Source organism: Apostichopus japonicus, chromosome 14 (assembly GCF_037975245.1).
Source record: "Apostichopus japonicus isolate 1M-3 chromosome 14, ASM3797524v1, whole genome shotgun sequence".
Classification (NCBI taxonomy): domain Eukaryota; kingdom Metazoa; phylum Echinodermata; class Holothuroidea; order Aspidochirotida; family Stichopodidae; genus Apostichopus; species Apostichopus japonicus.
Genome location: NC_092574.1, coordinates 21,846,633 through 21,860,912, shown reverse-complemented (window position 1 = coordinate 21,860,912; position 14,280 = coordinate 21,846,633). Strand labels below are relative to the sequence as shown.

The 14,280-nt window shown below is 35.0% G+C and overlaps 1 protein-coding gene across 1 annotated transcript in view; it reads right to left on the bottom strand.

The window, feature by feature from the left end:
• Positions 1-11,071, bottom strand: part of LOC139979675 (NACHT domain- and WD repeat-containing protein 1-like) — a 30,674-nt gene extending 19,603 nt beyond the window's left edge. The window contains exons 1-13 of the mRNA XM_071990692.1: positions 10,803-11,071; positions 9,020-9,608; positions 8,511-8,707; positions 7,952-8,134; positions 7,478-7,691; positions 5,330-5,448; positions 4,575-4,720; positions 4,288-4,385; positions 3,479-3,560; positions 2,296-2,401; positions 1,578-1,744; positions 1,163-1,227; positions 559-726 (exon numbers count right to left, since the gene is read on the bottom strand). Of these exons, the coding sequence (XP_071846793.1) occupies positions 559-726; positions 1,163-1,227; positions 1,578-1,744; positions 2,296-2,401; positions 3,479-3,560; positions 4,288-4,385; positions 4,575-4,720; positions 5,330-5,448; positions 7,478-7,691; positions 7,952-8,134; positions 8,511-8,707; positions 9,020-9,561 (2,087 nt within the window). The 5' untranslated portion in view covers positions 9,562-9,608; positions 10,803-11,071. The remainder of the gene's footprint in view (positions 1-558; positions 727-1,162; positions 1,228-1,577; positions 1,745-2,295; positions 2,402-3,478; positions 3,561-4,287; positions 4,386-4,574; positions 4,721-5,329; positions 5,449-7,477; positions 7,692-7,951; positions 8,135-8,510; positions 8,708-9,019; positions 9,609-10,802) is intronic.
• Between the last annotated feature and the right edge of the window lie 3,209 nt (positions 11,072-14,280).

Genomic DNA, 14,280 nt, shown 5'->3' with positions numbered 1-14,280 from the left:
CCGAGCTCACTTTGTTATCATCATAATGACGTCACATGTCACTGTAGATCATGTGATCATCATATCGCTGTTCGCGAAAAGCCCAATTTTTGTTTAAAAAATCAACGAGTTTAGGAATTTTTTTAAGCCTTTCCCAACATCGGATTGACTTGAATTTTCTCGTGTGTAATATGGAAACCAACTAGAATACTCTTGAATAAAATCATATTTTTTCGTCGATGCTGAAAAATCACTATCGTTCATCTTTAAACTTTGGATCTATTTTATTATCAGCCTTAAAAAATAACAACTACAACAATAATAATAATAATAATGATAATTATATTATACAATGACGTTTTGTTGATTGTTTGAGGGATTCTTCCATCGGGTCTACCCAAGAGATCTGGTAGCAAAAAAAAACCTTGCATCTGTCAAGCATTACAATACAATTACTTCATATTGTGGCAAAACTACTATAGCAACAGTTAGTGATTGACTGTAAGAAAAGAGTTACAATACGCTTGAATATAGGAGGCAGAAAGGGATAAAATAAATATAAGTATATTGCTAGCTTACTCTGAGAAGAATTGTTCTATGAGTCCTGCAGTGGTAGTGGCAAGGTTACAATTACTGATAGGGGTATACGATCTCCAGTTTGCAGCTACGTCACTCACTAGTCGTATGTACAATGCTGTAGGATTGTTGCTGTTTAATATATGTGTCTTCTGTACAAATGTTAATTTCCTGTGAAGAAACAAACAAACATTATAATTGAAATAATTAATGATGGAAGAGAAAGCAAATCGCTATTTTCATAAAAATAAAAAAAATAAATTGGAGAAAGAAATATAGACATGTCAATGAGAAGTTAAAAAATTCCTATCACTTTGTTATTGTTTGAATTTTCTAGTGTACTAAATTAATTAAATTGGTGATGAAAATAAAGAGATGAAAACATGAGGAATTAAAAATATAAAACATGTACATAATTAGTTTTATTTTCTACTTTTTTTAAGTACTTTTGAGGACTTTTAAACTCTCTATTCTATACATTTTCTAGTGAAAAAAAACTACTAGGCATCTGTGATAAACTATGATGACAAAATATTGAAGAAATATCGTGATTGATTTAAATATAAAAAAAATAAATTAAAAAATTGGAGAACATAAGAAAACTCACCTTCCTCTTTTCTTTAGTAGTAATTCAAGAAGGTCAACTTTGTCTTTTTCTCCTAAAGGAAGAACCTTAAAGAAAAGGAAGATAGATCATAACTACTTTAAACTTCAAAAGATCTTCTGGTCACTGAAAATGGTCTCTTTAGCTCAAAACCACATCCTCAAAGCATTTTGCATGCAAAATTTACTATTTTTTTTTTTTTAATTCGAAACAATTTATTAAATGCATCTGGTAACAGTAGTGTTAATTTAATCAATATGCTTGAAATTCCATATTGATGATGCAGAGTAATAAATAGATAAATACTGCAAAGCAAGCAGTCAATATTGACAGAGACAAAAGCTGAAAAGGAGTTTGTAAAATACCCTTTTTTGTGAAAAATATAAGGAGATAATTCACAATTCCTGGACTCTCTCACCTTGATCGATTCCTCTGCAAGACTTTTGGCAGCTGCTAGACAAGAGCCTACCTCTGATCGTACACTCAAGACCAAACGAATATTTTCTGGGATGTCTTTGGGCATCCACTCCAAATCTAGAGCGTTATTGTCGTTACTGAGCTGATCCAAGGAATCCAGGAATACGTCTGCGGGGAAAGTAGGACAGCCGAAGATGAAAAAGAAACTGTTTCATATCATAACATGAATTCAACCCAGCAGCCCTGCGGTATTAATTTGTGAGAAGTACCACGACGAACGCCCCACGATAGTAAAACAACACTGAAGGATGACGAAAGGCATGATATGCTGTTTGACGAAGGGACTATCAGTGCAGGCTACATTTCAATGTGTGAGAGTTACGACGACAAACGCCCCACGATTGTAAAACAACACTGAAGGATGATGGTAGGCATGATAGGCTGTTTGACCTAGGGACTATCAGTGCAGGCTACATTTCAATGTTTGAGAGCTACGACGACGAACGCCCCACGATAGTAAACAACAAGGAAAATGCTATAATGAAAATTGTAACCGCATTGTCTGTGGGTTCATTTGGTTGTCATGGCACCAGCACTTGTCTTGTCTATTATTGTTTGGAGTGATTGGCCATCCTCTTTGAACTCAGTCTATCAAAGACTAATGTGACTTCTAATTATGTCAGTTTAATGAATTAACAGGTAAATATTCAAACACTCACACAAATCCCGTCTGTCGGGAACTCTCTGCAGCAGGGAAGCAAAGTACAATTGGAGGCTTTTAAAGTCGACTGGAATGGCTTCTTTCATGTTGAAGCAATAGAGAAGCTGAAAACCAAAATATTATAAGTGAAAGAGAAGTGTGGGAGATTTCAATACAGATTAAGGTAGTGTGGATGTGTCAAACAGCTTTTGAATTGGTTTGGATAATAAAACAATTTTATTATACTGTTTTATACTAACATCTCATATCAATGGAGATCGTAAGCTTGACCAGTCACGTTTCATTTCAAATAGCGAAGTCAAAGGTCAACAATTTGAAATGTCCATGTTTGCTTTTTATCTTTAATGCTTCTACGATAAGTGTCTGGACCACAAAATGTTCAAGATTGAAAAAATCAAATTCTTTTATTATCTACTCAAAACCTTCATTTAGTGGAAAAATCTCAAAGGGGGGTCTTTATTTGAAAAAGTGAATTCTCATATTGAATAATACTCCGGTAAGTTTGGAAAATTTCCGACCAAGCTCAGACAAGGAGCTTTAAGATCAGCAGAGCAAATCTAAAGCCTAGTTTACTCTTCATGCTTGTTGTGTTTTAAAATAAGAGCACTTCACCGTGGGTTTTGAGCCTCATGCATTAGTATTGAAAACCAGATTTATGATACAGTGAAAAACTTTATCACTTATCGAAACAACATTTTGGCCTAGGAATACAACATTTTCCATAGCAGGTAAATCTGGGGCCTAGAATTAGTTGCAGTTTAATTTCTTGCCGGAACTTTCCATTTTCAGTAAGTTCAAACCAGCAGCTTAGCCAATAAGTTTTGGGGTGAGGGGTAATAATTTATTGTATTCATACAGAGAGAGTTTCATTACTGAACATCCAGTGGATCTGGTATGGAGATGACAATGAAACGTTTTATCATTTTGGAAAATTAGAGCTGTTTGAGGTTCGCCAGGTGTTTATGAATATGATCGTATCTCCTATCCTAATCATCAACAGTTGTATCATGAGGTAAAGAGGAGTTTCAATGATTGATATTGTGTACCTGTTTTATCATTTTGGAAAATTAGAGCTGTTTGAGGTTCGCCAGGTGTTTATGAATATGATCGTATCTCCTATCCTAATCATCAACAGTTGTATCATGAGGTAAAGAGGAGTTTCAATGATTGATATTGTGTACCTGTTGACAAACACTGCGAAGTAGGTCTCTGATGTTTGATGACTTGGGTGTGGTTCCTATCAATCTCATTATCAAGAAAGGTCTGTGAAAATAACAGAAATAATAGCAATATAGTAAAGAAATGTACTAAATACACTGCAAATGGTAAAGAGATGAAATTAAACAAAATAAGGTGACAAAATGGTTTTGTCAAGTGAAAGAGAATAAAAAAAATCATCATAATAATTAAAGAATATATGATGAATCAAGACTATGAGATTAGCTAATTATGAGATTAGCTATGAGATTAGCTAATTTCTCTCAAGCATAATTTGCAAAATGCAATATTACTGATTGTAAACCCATTAATTTCTGTAGGTCCAGTAAGTAACATTCATTTTTTTGTAACACATTTAACAGCTATCGTACAAATCTATAGTTTTAAAAATTAGTTTTTAAAATTAAAAAATATGATGAATCACAAACACATCTATAGTTTTAAAAACTAGTTTTTAAAATTAAAAAATTATTAAAAAGGAAAAACAATTTTATGCAAATGTAATTATTGTTAATTTTAAGGATTCAGAATCTCTCGTAACTAGATATTTTCAGTTATACAGTAAACCGTTGAAACTTCCTGACGTTGATAATAATTGATCATTCAGCCTCCTTTATGGAAGTTTATCCTTATTAGTTTCTTTAATAACATATGACAAAATATAAAATTGTACCACATTTTCATTTAAATTTGAGCCCAACTGTTAGTCCCTGAGACTCGAACTTGTGGTTTATACATTGTGGTTTATACATAAGTGCTGATTCGGACTCACCTCTTCTTATCGTCTTCCCAATGGCTTACAGTCTGATGAAATACCTTACAAAGAAGGGAGGTCTTACCACAGCCACCATTACCATAGACCACTACCACCTACAAAAAAAACAAGAAAGAAAAAGAAATAAATTAAACTAAAAATAAAAGCCTTGTCTGTTTTCTTCTTCATTAATTATACATTATTCAAATATACATACTTAATTGTAACTTCCTTATGATCGGAATTTGCATACTATGAATTTGTTTTGAAAAGCCTGAATGTTCATCGCATGACCTTTGACTTACCTGTGACCTCTTCACAGCTTTATGAATAACGTCCAGTATATCTTCTCTTCCTACGAAAGATTCTGCTCTCTCCCTCGAAAAGAGAGTGTGGTTGAGGACCTCGGAATAGATTGCGTGATCATTCACAGCATCCGACTCGATGGCTTCTGGATTTTGGAATATCAAAAAGCAGGATGTTTTCCAGAGAGGGCAGCTAGTTTACATTGCCATTTCTTTGGAATGCATGAATGGGTATGGTGGAGGAAGGAAATGTGGTACAGGTGAGACTCGGAGGATGGGGAGAGGATGGGGAATGGAAGATAAGATGAGGGGTTTAGAGGAGGGAAGAGGAAAGTTGAAATAACACATATAGCAAACTAGTGTTATCTGGTGAGGGAGGCAAATTGAGCTGAAACATGACAGAAGTACTGTAGAAGGATGCAATATATCTGGACAGTAAATATCGCTGTCTTATAAAGATGGGCGATATAATACTTATATTTTGTACACAAAGGTATGATTGCGAGGTGATCATGTCTGTGCAATTTATGTATCTCAAACTGTTGTTGGTATATGTTGTTTATATTGTTTTTACTGGTTAGTTGTGCTGAAGGGCCACCACAATCTTTCTGGCCCCCGAGACAAGTTCCTGCCCTCATTGGCTACATCATTATACCTTTTACTAGCTTTTAAAGGACACGATTTCTTGCGACTAAAAATCCAGAAAATAAAGTTTGAAATACAACTTGAAATTGGCCAACTGCCACGGAACTCACTTTTTTGGATCGCAGATATCACAAAATGACAAAACTGATCTGCAAAGTTCTGCAGGGATTTATGATTCTGATTGTCGGCTGCCATGTCATCCTGAGTCGGCAAGAACTTCAGATTGTACCTAGAAAAACAGAAAAGAAAAAAAGAACCATCTAAATGTGAAAGTTTCAGCAAACGTCACAAATAAGAACAATTCTTGCCTACAATGAAAGAAAAATATGTGGAAGAATGACAAATTTTAACTGATAGAATAGGAAAAACTGATATGATTTAATCCTCATTATTTTCATTTACAGGCATAATTGATTTGGTAACACATCCATAAGCATTTTGCTAGCAGGTTTTCTATCTTTGATTTTCAGCTTTAAAATGAATTCATTGGGAGTGAAAATGCATAAAAGTTAGAGGGCCCGACATTTTGAGCAGGATCTCGGCTTACTCAAGCCTCTACAGTTAGCATTTGAAGAGGATCCTGACAGTATCGTAATGTCAGGCACTCTAAATTTTTAACATATTTACCGACACAGGCTTTTTGCAGTAGATAAGTAGTTAGCTGACAGGTCCTTTTTCTCTCTTTTATTATCAGATTAATTTGTTGGGAAAGTGTCTTTAATGCTCAATTGAAGATAAGTCAGCTCCTTACAGTGGGCATTAATGCTTATGAGAATCCATTGTGTTATAAACTGTTAATAACTCAATCAATATTTGTTTTCTTAACTTCATACAAACAACATTTCATACAAAGACATTTGACACCATTTGTCATTGAGAAGTAAGTTTATGGCACTATAAATATGCTATTTAAGTTTTTATGCTGCATATGAGGAAATTACATAATGGACTTTGTATTAGACTGTAGTCCAGCCAGCTTTAAAGCAGCATTTTGCGTTGGGTCGCTTTTTTCCATCTTTTTAACATGTGCATCGATTTTCTTACATGTATCAATCATAAAACAGCAAACTAAGATACCATCCAAGTTTCACCCTGCCAAGAGCGTTAATTAGCGAGTAATTAACGATTTATGTCGATAACGAGTAAAAGTGTCCTCGACAAAGTTTTCATATCTCCAAATCCACTAGTTTGAATTCCACCAATCAGTGAATAGTATGTTTATTCATGAGCATTTTGCGTTTGGTCGCCGTTTTCTACTTTTTTGACATGTCCATCGAATTTTTTACATACATCAAATCACAAAACAGCAAATTAAGATATTAGCCAAGTTTTTCCCTGCCAAAAACGTTAATTGGCGAGTATTCCACTTACAAAATTAATCGCATTCAGTTCCCAAAACCACTAGTTTGAATTCAACCAATCAGAGATGCAGGTTTAGTTATGAGCCGTTGCTAAAAATAGATTCAAGACTTTGCGTTGGTACAACCAGGGAGTTGTTATGCAACTCACTGGTAGAACTGCCATATAGACTGTACACAAATCAAGCGTGGTGTTATATTACGTATCTGTCAATGACGTTCGTAGTGTTTAAATATTCATATTATGGGCAAGGTTTATTGGGTTCCCAACGGAACATATCTTGGAGAACAACAAAGTTGAAAGTTGCAATTTTTTCGACTTTTATGCCACCATTTGAAGTAAAATATAAATAGATAAGCTAGTTATGTATGTCGGTATGGCATAGTGGAGTCAGTGAGGTTGAAAAAAATCATAGTCGAGGACGCAAAATGCTGCTTTAATAGATGAGTCTAAGATGATTAAAGGAGCATTTCTAAAAAGAAATTAGATAGGAATACAACATGGGCTGATATTTTTTCTAACCAGACTACACTACTGTACATCAAAATAAATGTTGTCACTGAAGTCATGTTTTGAATGGACCATATACTAATGTACCAAATGTGCTATGCCAAAACCTATTGCTTTTTTTCCCTAAAATATGTCCAATTAACAGCTGTTCATTACCACAACTACAGACCATTATTATAGTGAGCAGCAACAAATATTCTGCAACAGTATTTTTTTCAGCAGCGCATTCTGCAGACTAGTGGGATACTAACATTAAATTTTCATACTAAATTTTGAGTTTCAGACACAATACTGCTTCTTTTGCATTTCAAGCAGACTACAGATTGATATTAAATAGCTAGATTGTAACTAGCATAAATGTTTACTTTATTATCAGTCACATGACTTACCTGTGGATATTTGATGCTGGTATCTCAGCGTTAATGTAATCTCTCATTTTTCCTAGCCTGTTTTGTGCATCAACGTCCACGCTGCCATTCTGATAGTCTAGGTACTTGGCAGCGTTACTGTGCCGTTCATCAAAGTTTGTCAGAACTCTATTAAAGACGAAACACTTAGATTTGTCATTGTCTGGAATGTCTTCTAAACCTTCCACAATTTCACCTAAAAGTAAAAAGAAAGAAGAAAAATAAAGAATGAATTTAAAAAATAGTAACAAATAAAAAAAACATTTTTTTTAAAAAAAAATCAGAAAATGAAAAACCAAATGATTTTTCAAGTGTCTTTGATCTGAAAACATTACTTGTCTAAAGAAGGTCTTTAATTGATACAAAAAAAGTACCTTCTGACGCTAAATTTGACCCCTTGGGCTGCCTATTTGAGACCATCTGACTGATAAGATGAAATTAGAATTTTCAGCTCACCTTCAGTAATAGACATTGTCAGCAAGTGAACTGTTTCGGGATCCAACCCGGCCCCTCTGATGGCTGCAAATAGGGATCGTTGGATGACGCTGGAGATCCTGTTCCACTCATCCCCCGCTGCCTGGTCGTCTTTGTAGAAGTTAGGCAGGAGTTCCCCGATCGGTTGCAGAACATATTCCGGTTCTGCGTATGAAACAACAAGTATCACAATTACTTTAATTATTCTATATGCTTTTAATTTTGTTTCTCCTGAAAGTAACAACTTCTTCTTCGTCATTATTATCACATCAGCGGCAACGAAATGATCTTGTCAAGTATGAGCAAGAGGAATCGGTTCTTGGTTTTCTAAACCGTATTTGAAATTCAAATTATTTGATTTTTTTTTTTTTTGATTTTTTTGATTTATTTGAAATTCAAATTCAAATATTCAAACTGGTAACTGCATTTCAATTCTCAAAAATCAAAACAACAATTTTCAAACTCAGCTTTTTCTAGTTTCTCTGGGTTATTTTATACACTAAAATTTGACTAAATTTCCTGGTTTTAATAGAACACTAACCGTTTGAATTTTGGTCTAGCTTGTACCATTTGTTGATAAGTTGAAGTGCTTCGTCGTCCTTTGGATCATTCTCTGCCATTCGCTGAATGTAGGCAGCAATCTTTTCAAATTCCCCTTGTTTGATGACGGGTGGAATCGGACGAAAACCATACTTTTGTCCCAAAATGGCGACAAAGCTTGGTCCACAAGATGTTTCTCTGCAAAGAACACATATTATACAAGAAAATAACACATGAAGAAGAAATATGATAACATAAAATGAAAGAACTTTCAACCTTACAAATAAAAAAATTAAAAAAAAACATATTTATTCAACTTTGTAAGTACCAAGAGTTTCTGCTAATATTTTTTACACTCTTTTCTCGAAGACCATAAAGAGCTGCAGATGGCATTAGCTTGCAACTTTGTAGCAACTTGTAAAATTATGTAATATTCACACCTCATTGGATCAACTGTAAGTTAAAATGTCTCTAAATGATTATCAAAAAAAAAGCTTTCATCCGACTTACCTGCACCTGGCTACCTCTGTCAGGCATATCTCTGCTGCTTTGTGTTCATTGCACAACGATTTTCGGATCCCCCAACGGAAGTCAACCGCATTGAAGTCGAGACCTAGTTTGCGTGCGTAGGCTCTAATGTACGGATACACATCTTCCATCAGGGTATCCCTCTCGAGTATCGTATCCGTGAAAGTCGAGCTGATGAATATCCAGACTTCCTTTGAATTTTTGGTCATATTTTTGGCAGAAATGTAACCATCCATCAGGGAACGAAATGTCGGTTCATTTTCGATGTCCGTTACGGTGCCGCGCTCTTCCTTCTGTCTTTGAACGGACGATTCTGCTTCTTGTAGCAGCTTCTTCCAAGGATGCCGTTCTGATCTTGGTTCTGGCCACAGACTCTCTGAATTTCCTTTCATACGAACGGTTGCTAGTAACGCCAAACGTTGAGCTTTGAAGCCATTCCAGTGGTTTGAACCTGTCGACTGTTTCCTGGTAAGACTAGGTGGGATTCCACCCATATCTTGATTCTTAGAAATGCCTGTCCCCATTTCTACTGCTGGTTGGTAAACTTTATAACATTAATATTCCATCATGTCTGCAGTTAGTAAAAGAAGACAACATAGTGATTGTCATAAACAATATAATCAGATAAACAACAAAACTTACAACAGGTCTGTATTTACTTCTTCAAAAAGCTCATTCTATCATTAATGACAGTTCAAGCAAACCAATGCACTGAAAAATCTTTAGCTAAATGTGAAAAGCGAGAAAGTAGTTTTTGTAAATCCAATCAATTGTTGCACTATATCCTTCTTGGTTTTCAAATTGCTTTAATTTGTTGCATTGTCCTAATTTTTGTAATTGATTATCTATCATGAGAATCTGAGGCAAGACCTCTGAGTGAAATGTTATTCCTTAGTGAGCTTGCACACAGCAGACTTCACAGATTTCAGACTTCACAGACCTATTACTCAATCATCAACTTCAAAAAAAATAGTGAAAAGGAATAAGATATAGATAAAGATAAAAATTCCCTCCCACTGCCACTCCCCAAGTGAAAACAACGAAAAAGCTTTGGCCAATACCACATGATATCTTCATTTAATCATCCTGACAAAAAGCAGTGTGATGTGAAAACAGCTATACTGTAATGCATTAAATTATTTAGTAAGTTTCTTAAAGTTTATGCAATTTAATCATTACTGTTATTCAATATGGAGCGACATGATTCCAAATATATATAGCAATATGTTATAAGATCAGAAAGGACCATTTCTATGTTGTGCAGGTCCTTACTTTTTTCGTTCGGGTTAATTTGAAGTTTTTGAACAACTTTGTAAATTAATTAATCATTTTAAATGATTAGGGCTAAGGATCGATAGACAGTCCAGCCATGGAATTTTGCTCAATTTTTCAAATTAGGCTAGTCTATGCCAAACTAAGTTGAGTAAGTATAAAAATTAGAGTATTATACTAGATGCCGTGAATATTGTTTGCAAGCTCCCAATCATTGTGAAAATCTTTTGTTTGTTCAGCTTAAAAAAAAAGAAAGAAGTATCATAGCCGAGGCCTGGCCTATATACTTACTTAGGCCATCTATTCTAACTTAAGCCTAGGACCAACACACAGTTAAATGATATACAGGGCCCTACGTAGGCCTGGCCTAGCCTAGCAGTTGGTAGCCTAGGCTACTCCAACTTAGTTGGGAGTTGCTATTTTTACAAGCAACACTGTGGTTGTAATAACTTAATTTACGTCCTTTTCGGTCAGCTAAGAAATACAGGCTTACCTGTAGCAAGTTTAATAGTGATCTAGATAGTCCAAATTAGTTACAGGGCTAGATATTATCGTGGTTATATTAAATACGACCACTATCGAACTTCTCGTGAAATCCCATGTGTGTTTACCATCACGAAACCATCGATTAGCCTAGATAAGAAGGTTCCCCGATCCTATTCTAGATCTACCATATTGCCGTTAGCGTGCAGAAGAACCATAGCAACGACCTCGGCCACCTGTAGTGTAGTATAGTAATCTAATCCTATCCAATTACTTTGCAGTAGCGTAATTGACAGGCTCTCCAAACTCCAAAGTACGATGAATGATGAACACAACGGAATCTGAACTCTTCTATGATAAAGGCGGCATTAACAAAGGGCAAAATATTGTGTAAATGGAGCCTTGAAACATCAAATGTTGTTCAGAAAATCCGTAAATAGTAGAATCAGTGCGCATTACGGATCGTCGGTGAAAGGCATTAGTAGCGGATAATAAGCAATGATGAAGGTGCAGAGGTACTCATTAATTGTCTCTACATAAAATTAAAGACAATTCATCACAATAAAGAAATGTTTTTAATTAATAATCACTCGAGAGAGTAGCTAAGAAGTGCGATACACATCCCGAGACAGAGAAAAGTCCCTTATATCACTCTAGTAATGTTTGATATATGTGACTTTACTTCTTTTTTGTGATTGCTATCAATTCCATTACAGCGTGTATGAACTACGACTGCCGTTACGTACTAACGAAATGTTTAAAATTAATTATCGTTAGGCCTAGATATAGAGATAGTCAGGTAGTGCGACACTTGAACATCACAGAATAGAGTAATGTGTCCTCTATCACTTTGTTCATGTTCGTTATCGGTGACACCACTTATATCTTCGCCAAAGTTTCGATTAAAAAAATAAGATTATTTATGATTGCATTGAATTATATTACAGCGTGTACAAACTGCCGTTTCAACTCAGTCCGTAACGAAATTGTTAAAATTAATTATCTTTAGTTATAGAAATATTTAGGTAGTGCAACACACATCACGAAATAGAGCAATGTCTCTTCTATTACCCTATTCATGTTTGTTATCGGTGACATAACTTCTATCTTCGCCAAAATTTCGATTGAAAAATTAATATAATTTATGATTGCGTTAAATTCTACAGCATCGTGTAAAAACTTCTGTTTCAACTCATTTACTGGTGAAATGTTTAAAATTAATTATCTTTAGTTAAAGAAATAGTTAGGTAGTGCGACACACATCACAGAATAGAGAAATTTGTCCTCTATCACTCTTAATGTTTATTATCGGTGACATACTTCTATATTCGCCAAAAGTTCGATGGAAAAATTAATTATATTTATGATTGCGTTAAGTCACATTGCAGCGTGTAGGCCTACAAACTGCCGTTTCAACTCAGTCACTAACGAAATGTTTATACTTAATTATATTTAGTTAAAGAAATAACCTTTATTGACATAGACTCCTTGTCTCTTAGAAGGTTCTTGGAGGATCTTGTACTTGGAATCACTTAGAATTACTTAGGCACTAGAGGATGGCTATTACAACATTCGTATAGACATGAGATGCAACATGTTGTCATATGTGGTGAAGTATGACTCGGATTTCATGGAATTAAGACAAGGGGCAAGTCCAGCTAAGATTTGGGTGAGGGGTGAATAAACTCGGGAACAGGAAGTGAGAAGTTACTAAGACAATGAAAGAAAGAAAGAAAGTACTTGCTTAAAGTAATATACGATTTGGATAGAACTTAATTCTTCGTTAAATACCTTATGGAATTTTGTTTAAAAATTGAACTGAAGTGAAATTTTAATATATTGTAAAACAAGAAAAAAAGGGAAAATTAAAATTATGATGAATACGAAGCGGGAAAGAACTGACGAAAATATATATGTTTATAATTAATTTTATAAGGTTTAGTTACCGAGATTGTTAGATGTTTAGAGTTTTCTGTCTTATAAACTGAGAGCGTTTCTTTTGAAACCTGCCAGATTTTGACGTGATTGATCACATCATTAATCTAAATGACTAAATGCGGTAACGTTTCTTGGCCCATGGGACACATTTCGAGTTTTGCTCGCCAAATATATCGCTGATGACACGCGGTATGACAAATGGGGTCAAGAAGTGCAAGACAAGAAGAAAAAAAAGCTATATGCTCAGATATGAAGATCTTGTATCAATTACTATCTGAATTAATTTCAAGAGGCTCTGCAGCAACCAGCTAGAAACGTGGATCTTTGTACACCAGATATCCGTTTTACGTAACAGTGTTGTGTTACATAAGTAAGATATTCTTGTTAGTTTCCATATGTCTAGAAACATTTAGTATTGTTATTTTCGTTTTTTTCCATTGTTAGAGTATGCAATCAAATGTTAAAGGTGCTTCACATGTGAGGATTAGGCTTTACAATTGTCAAATTCGTGACTTTATGCGAATATATGTTCAAAGTAATAGGTGGGAGGGGGAGGGGAGGGGTTACGTGGCAAGGATGTCATGATAAATCCCCACAGCTATCACAAACTCTGGGTTCCGATACATTTTTAATGTCTCACAGACCTCGTCTGTCTAGATACGCTCCACAGAAAGAAAGAAAGAACTGTGGACATTACGCTCTCTTACAAATAACTTGAGGACTAATCAAGGTTGACCCCGATACGTGAGAAAATCACCCTAAAGTTCGCCAAAGGTTCGAACTTTTACAAGTATTTAGTCAACCGTGTGTAACCATAAAGTTAATTTTTCCTCTTATGCTGATGGCACTCAGCTTTATGTATCACTCAACCCTAACATACCTGGTGAAGCAGAACTGGCATTAAAGAAATTACAAGACTGTATCTCTGACATTATGATTTGGATGAATTTGAATAAGCTTAAATTAAACAATGATAAAACTGAGTTTTCCATAGCTGGTACAAAACAAAGTTTCCAAAAACTACCTCCACTTCAGTTGGAAGTTGGAAACTGCCATATATAAACCCCTCCAGTGAAGTTCGTAATCTCGGGATCATTTTTGATTCAGATTTTAAAATGACAAAAAAGATTAACAGCTTAGTTTCATCATGTAATTATCATCTCATGAATTTATTTCGTATTGGCCGTTATCTTGATAAAGAAACTCGTCATTCTGTTGTCCGCGCAGTTCTCCTCTCACGTTTTGACTATGGCAATGCCCTTTCTATGTTGCTACATCAAAAGACCTGAATCGCCTTCAATGCCTTAAAAATCGTTGTGCTAAATTTATTTTCTCGGCAGCTATAGGTTAGATAGCCCAAAACCTCTTCTACGTGCCCTGCATTGGTTACCTATCCGTGAAAGAATCCATTTTAAATTATGTCTTTATGTGTATAAATGTATGAATAAATAATAATGCAGCCCCGGTCTATCTCTCTAACATGCTTCAGCGGAAAACCGCACCATTATCTGGTCCTGTTACCAGGTCTGCAATGGATGGGACCCTGCTTC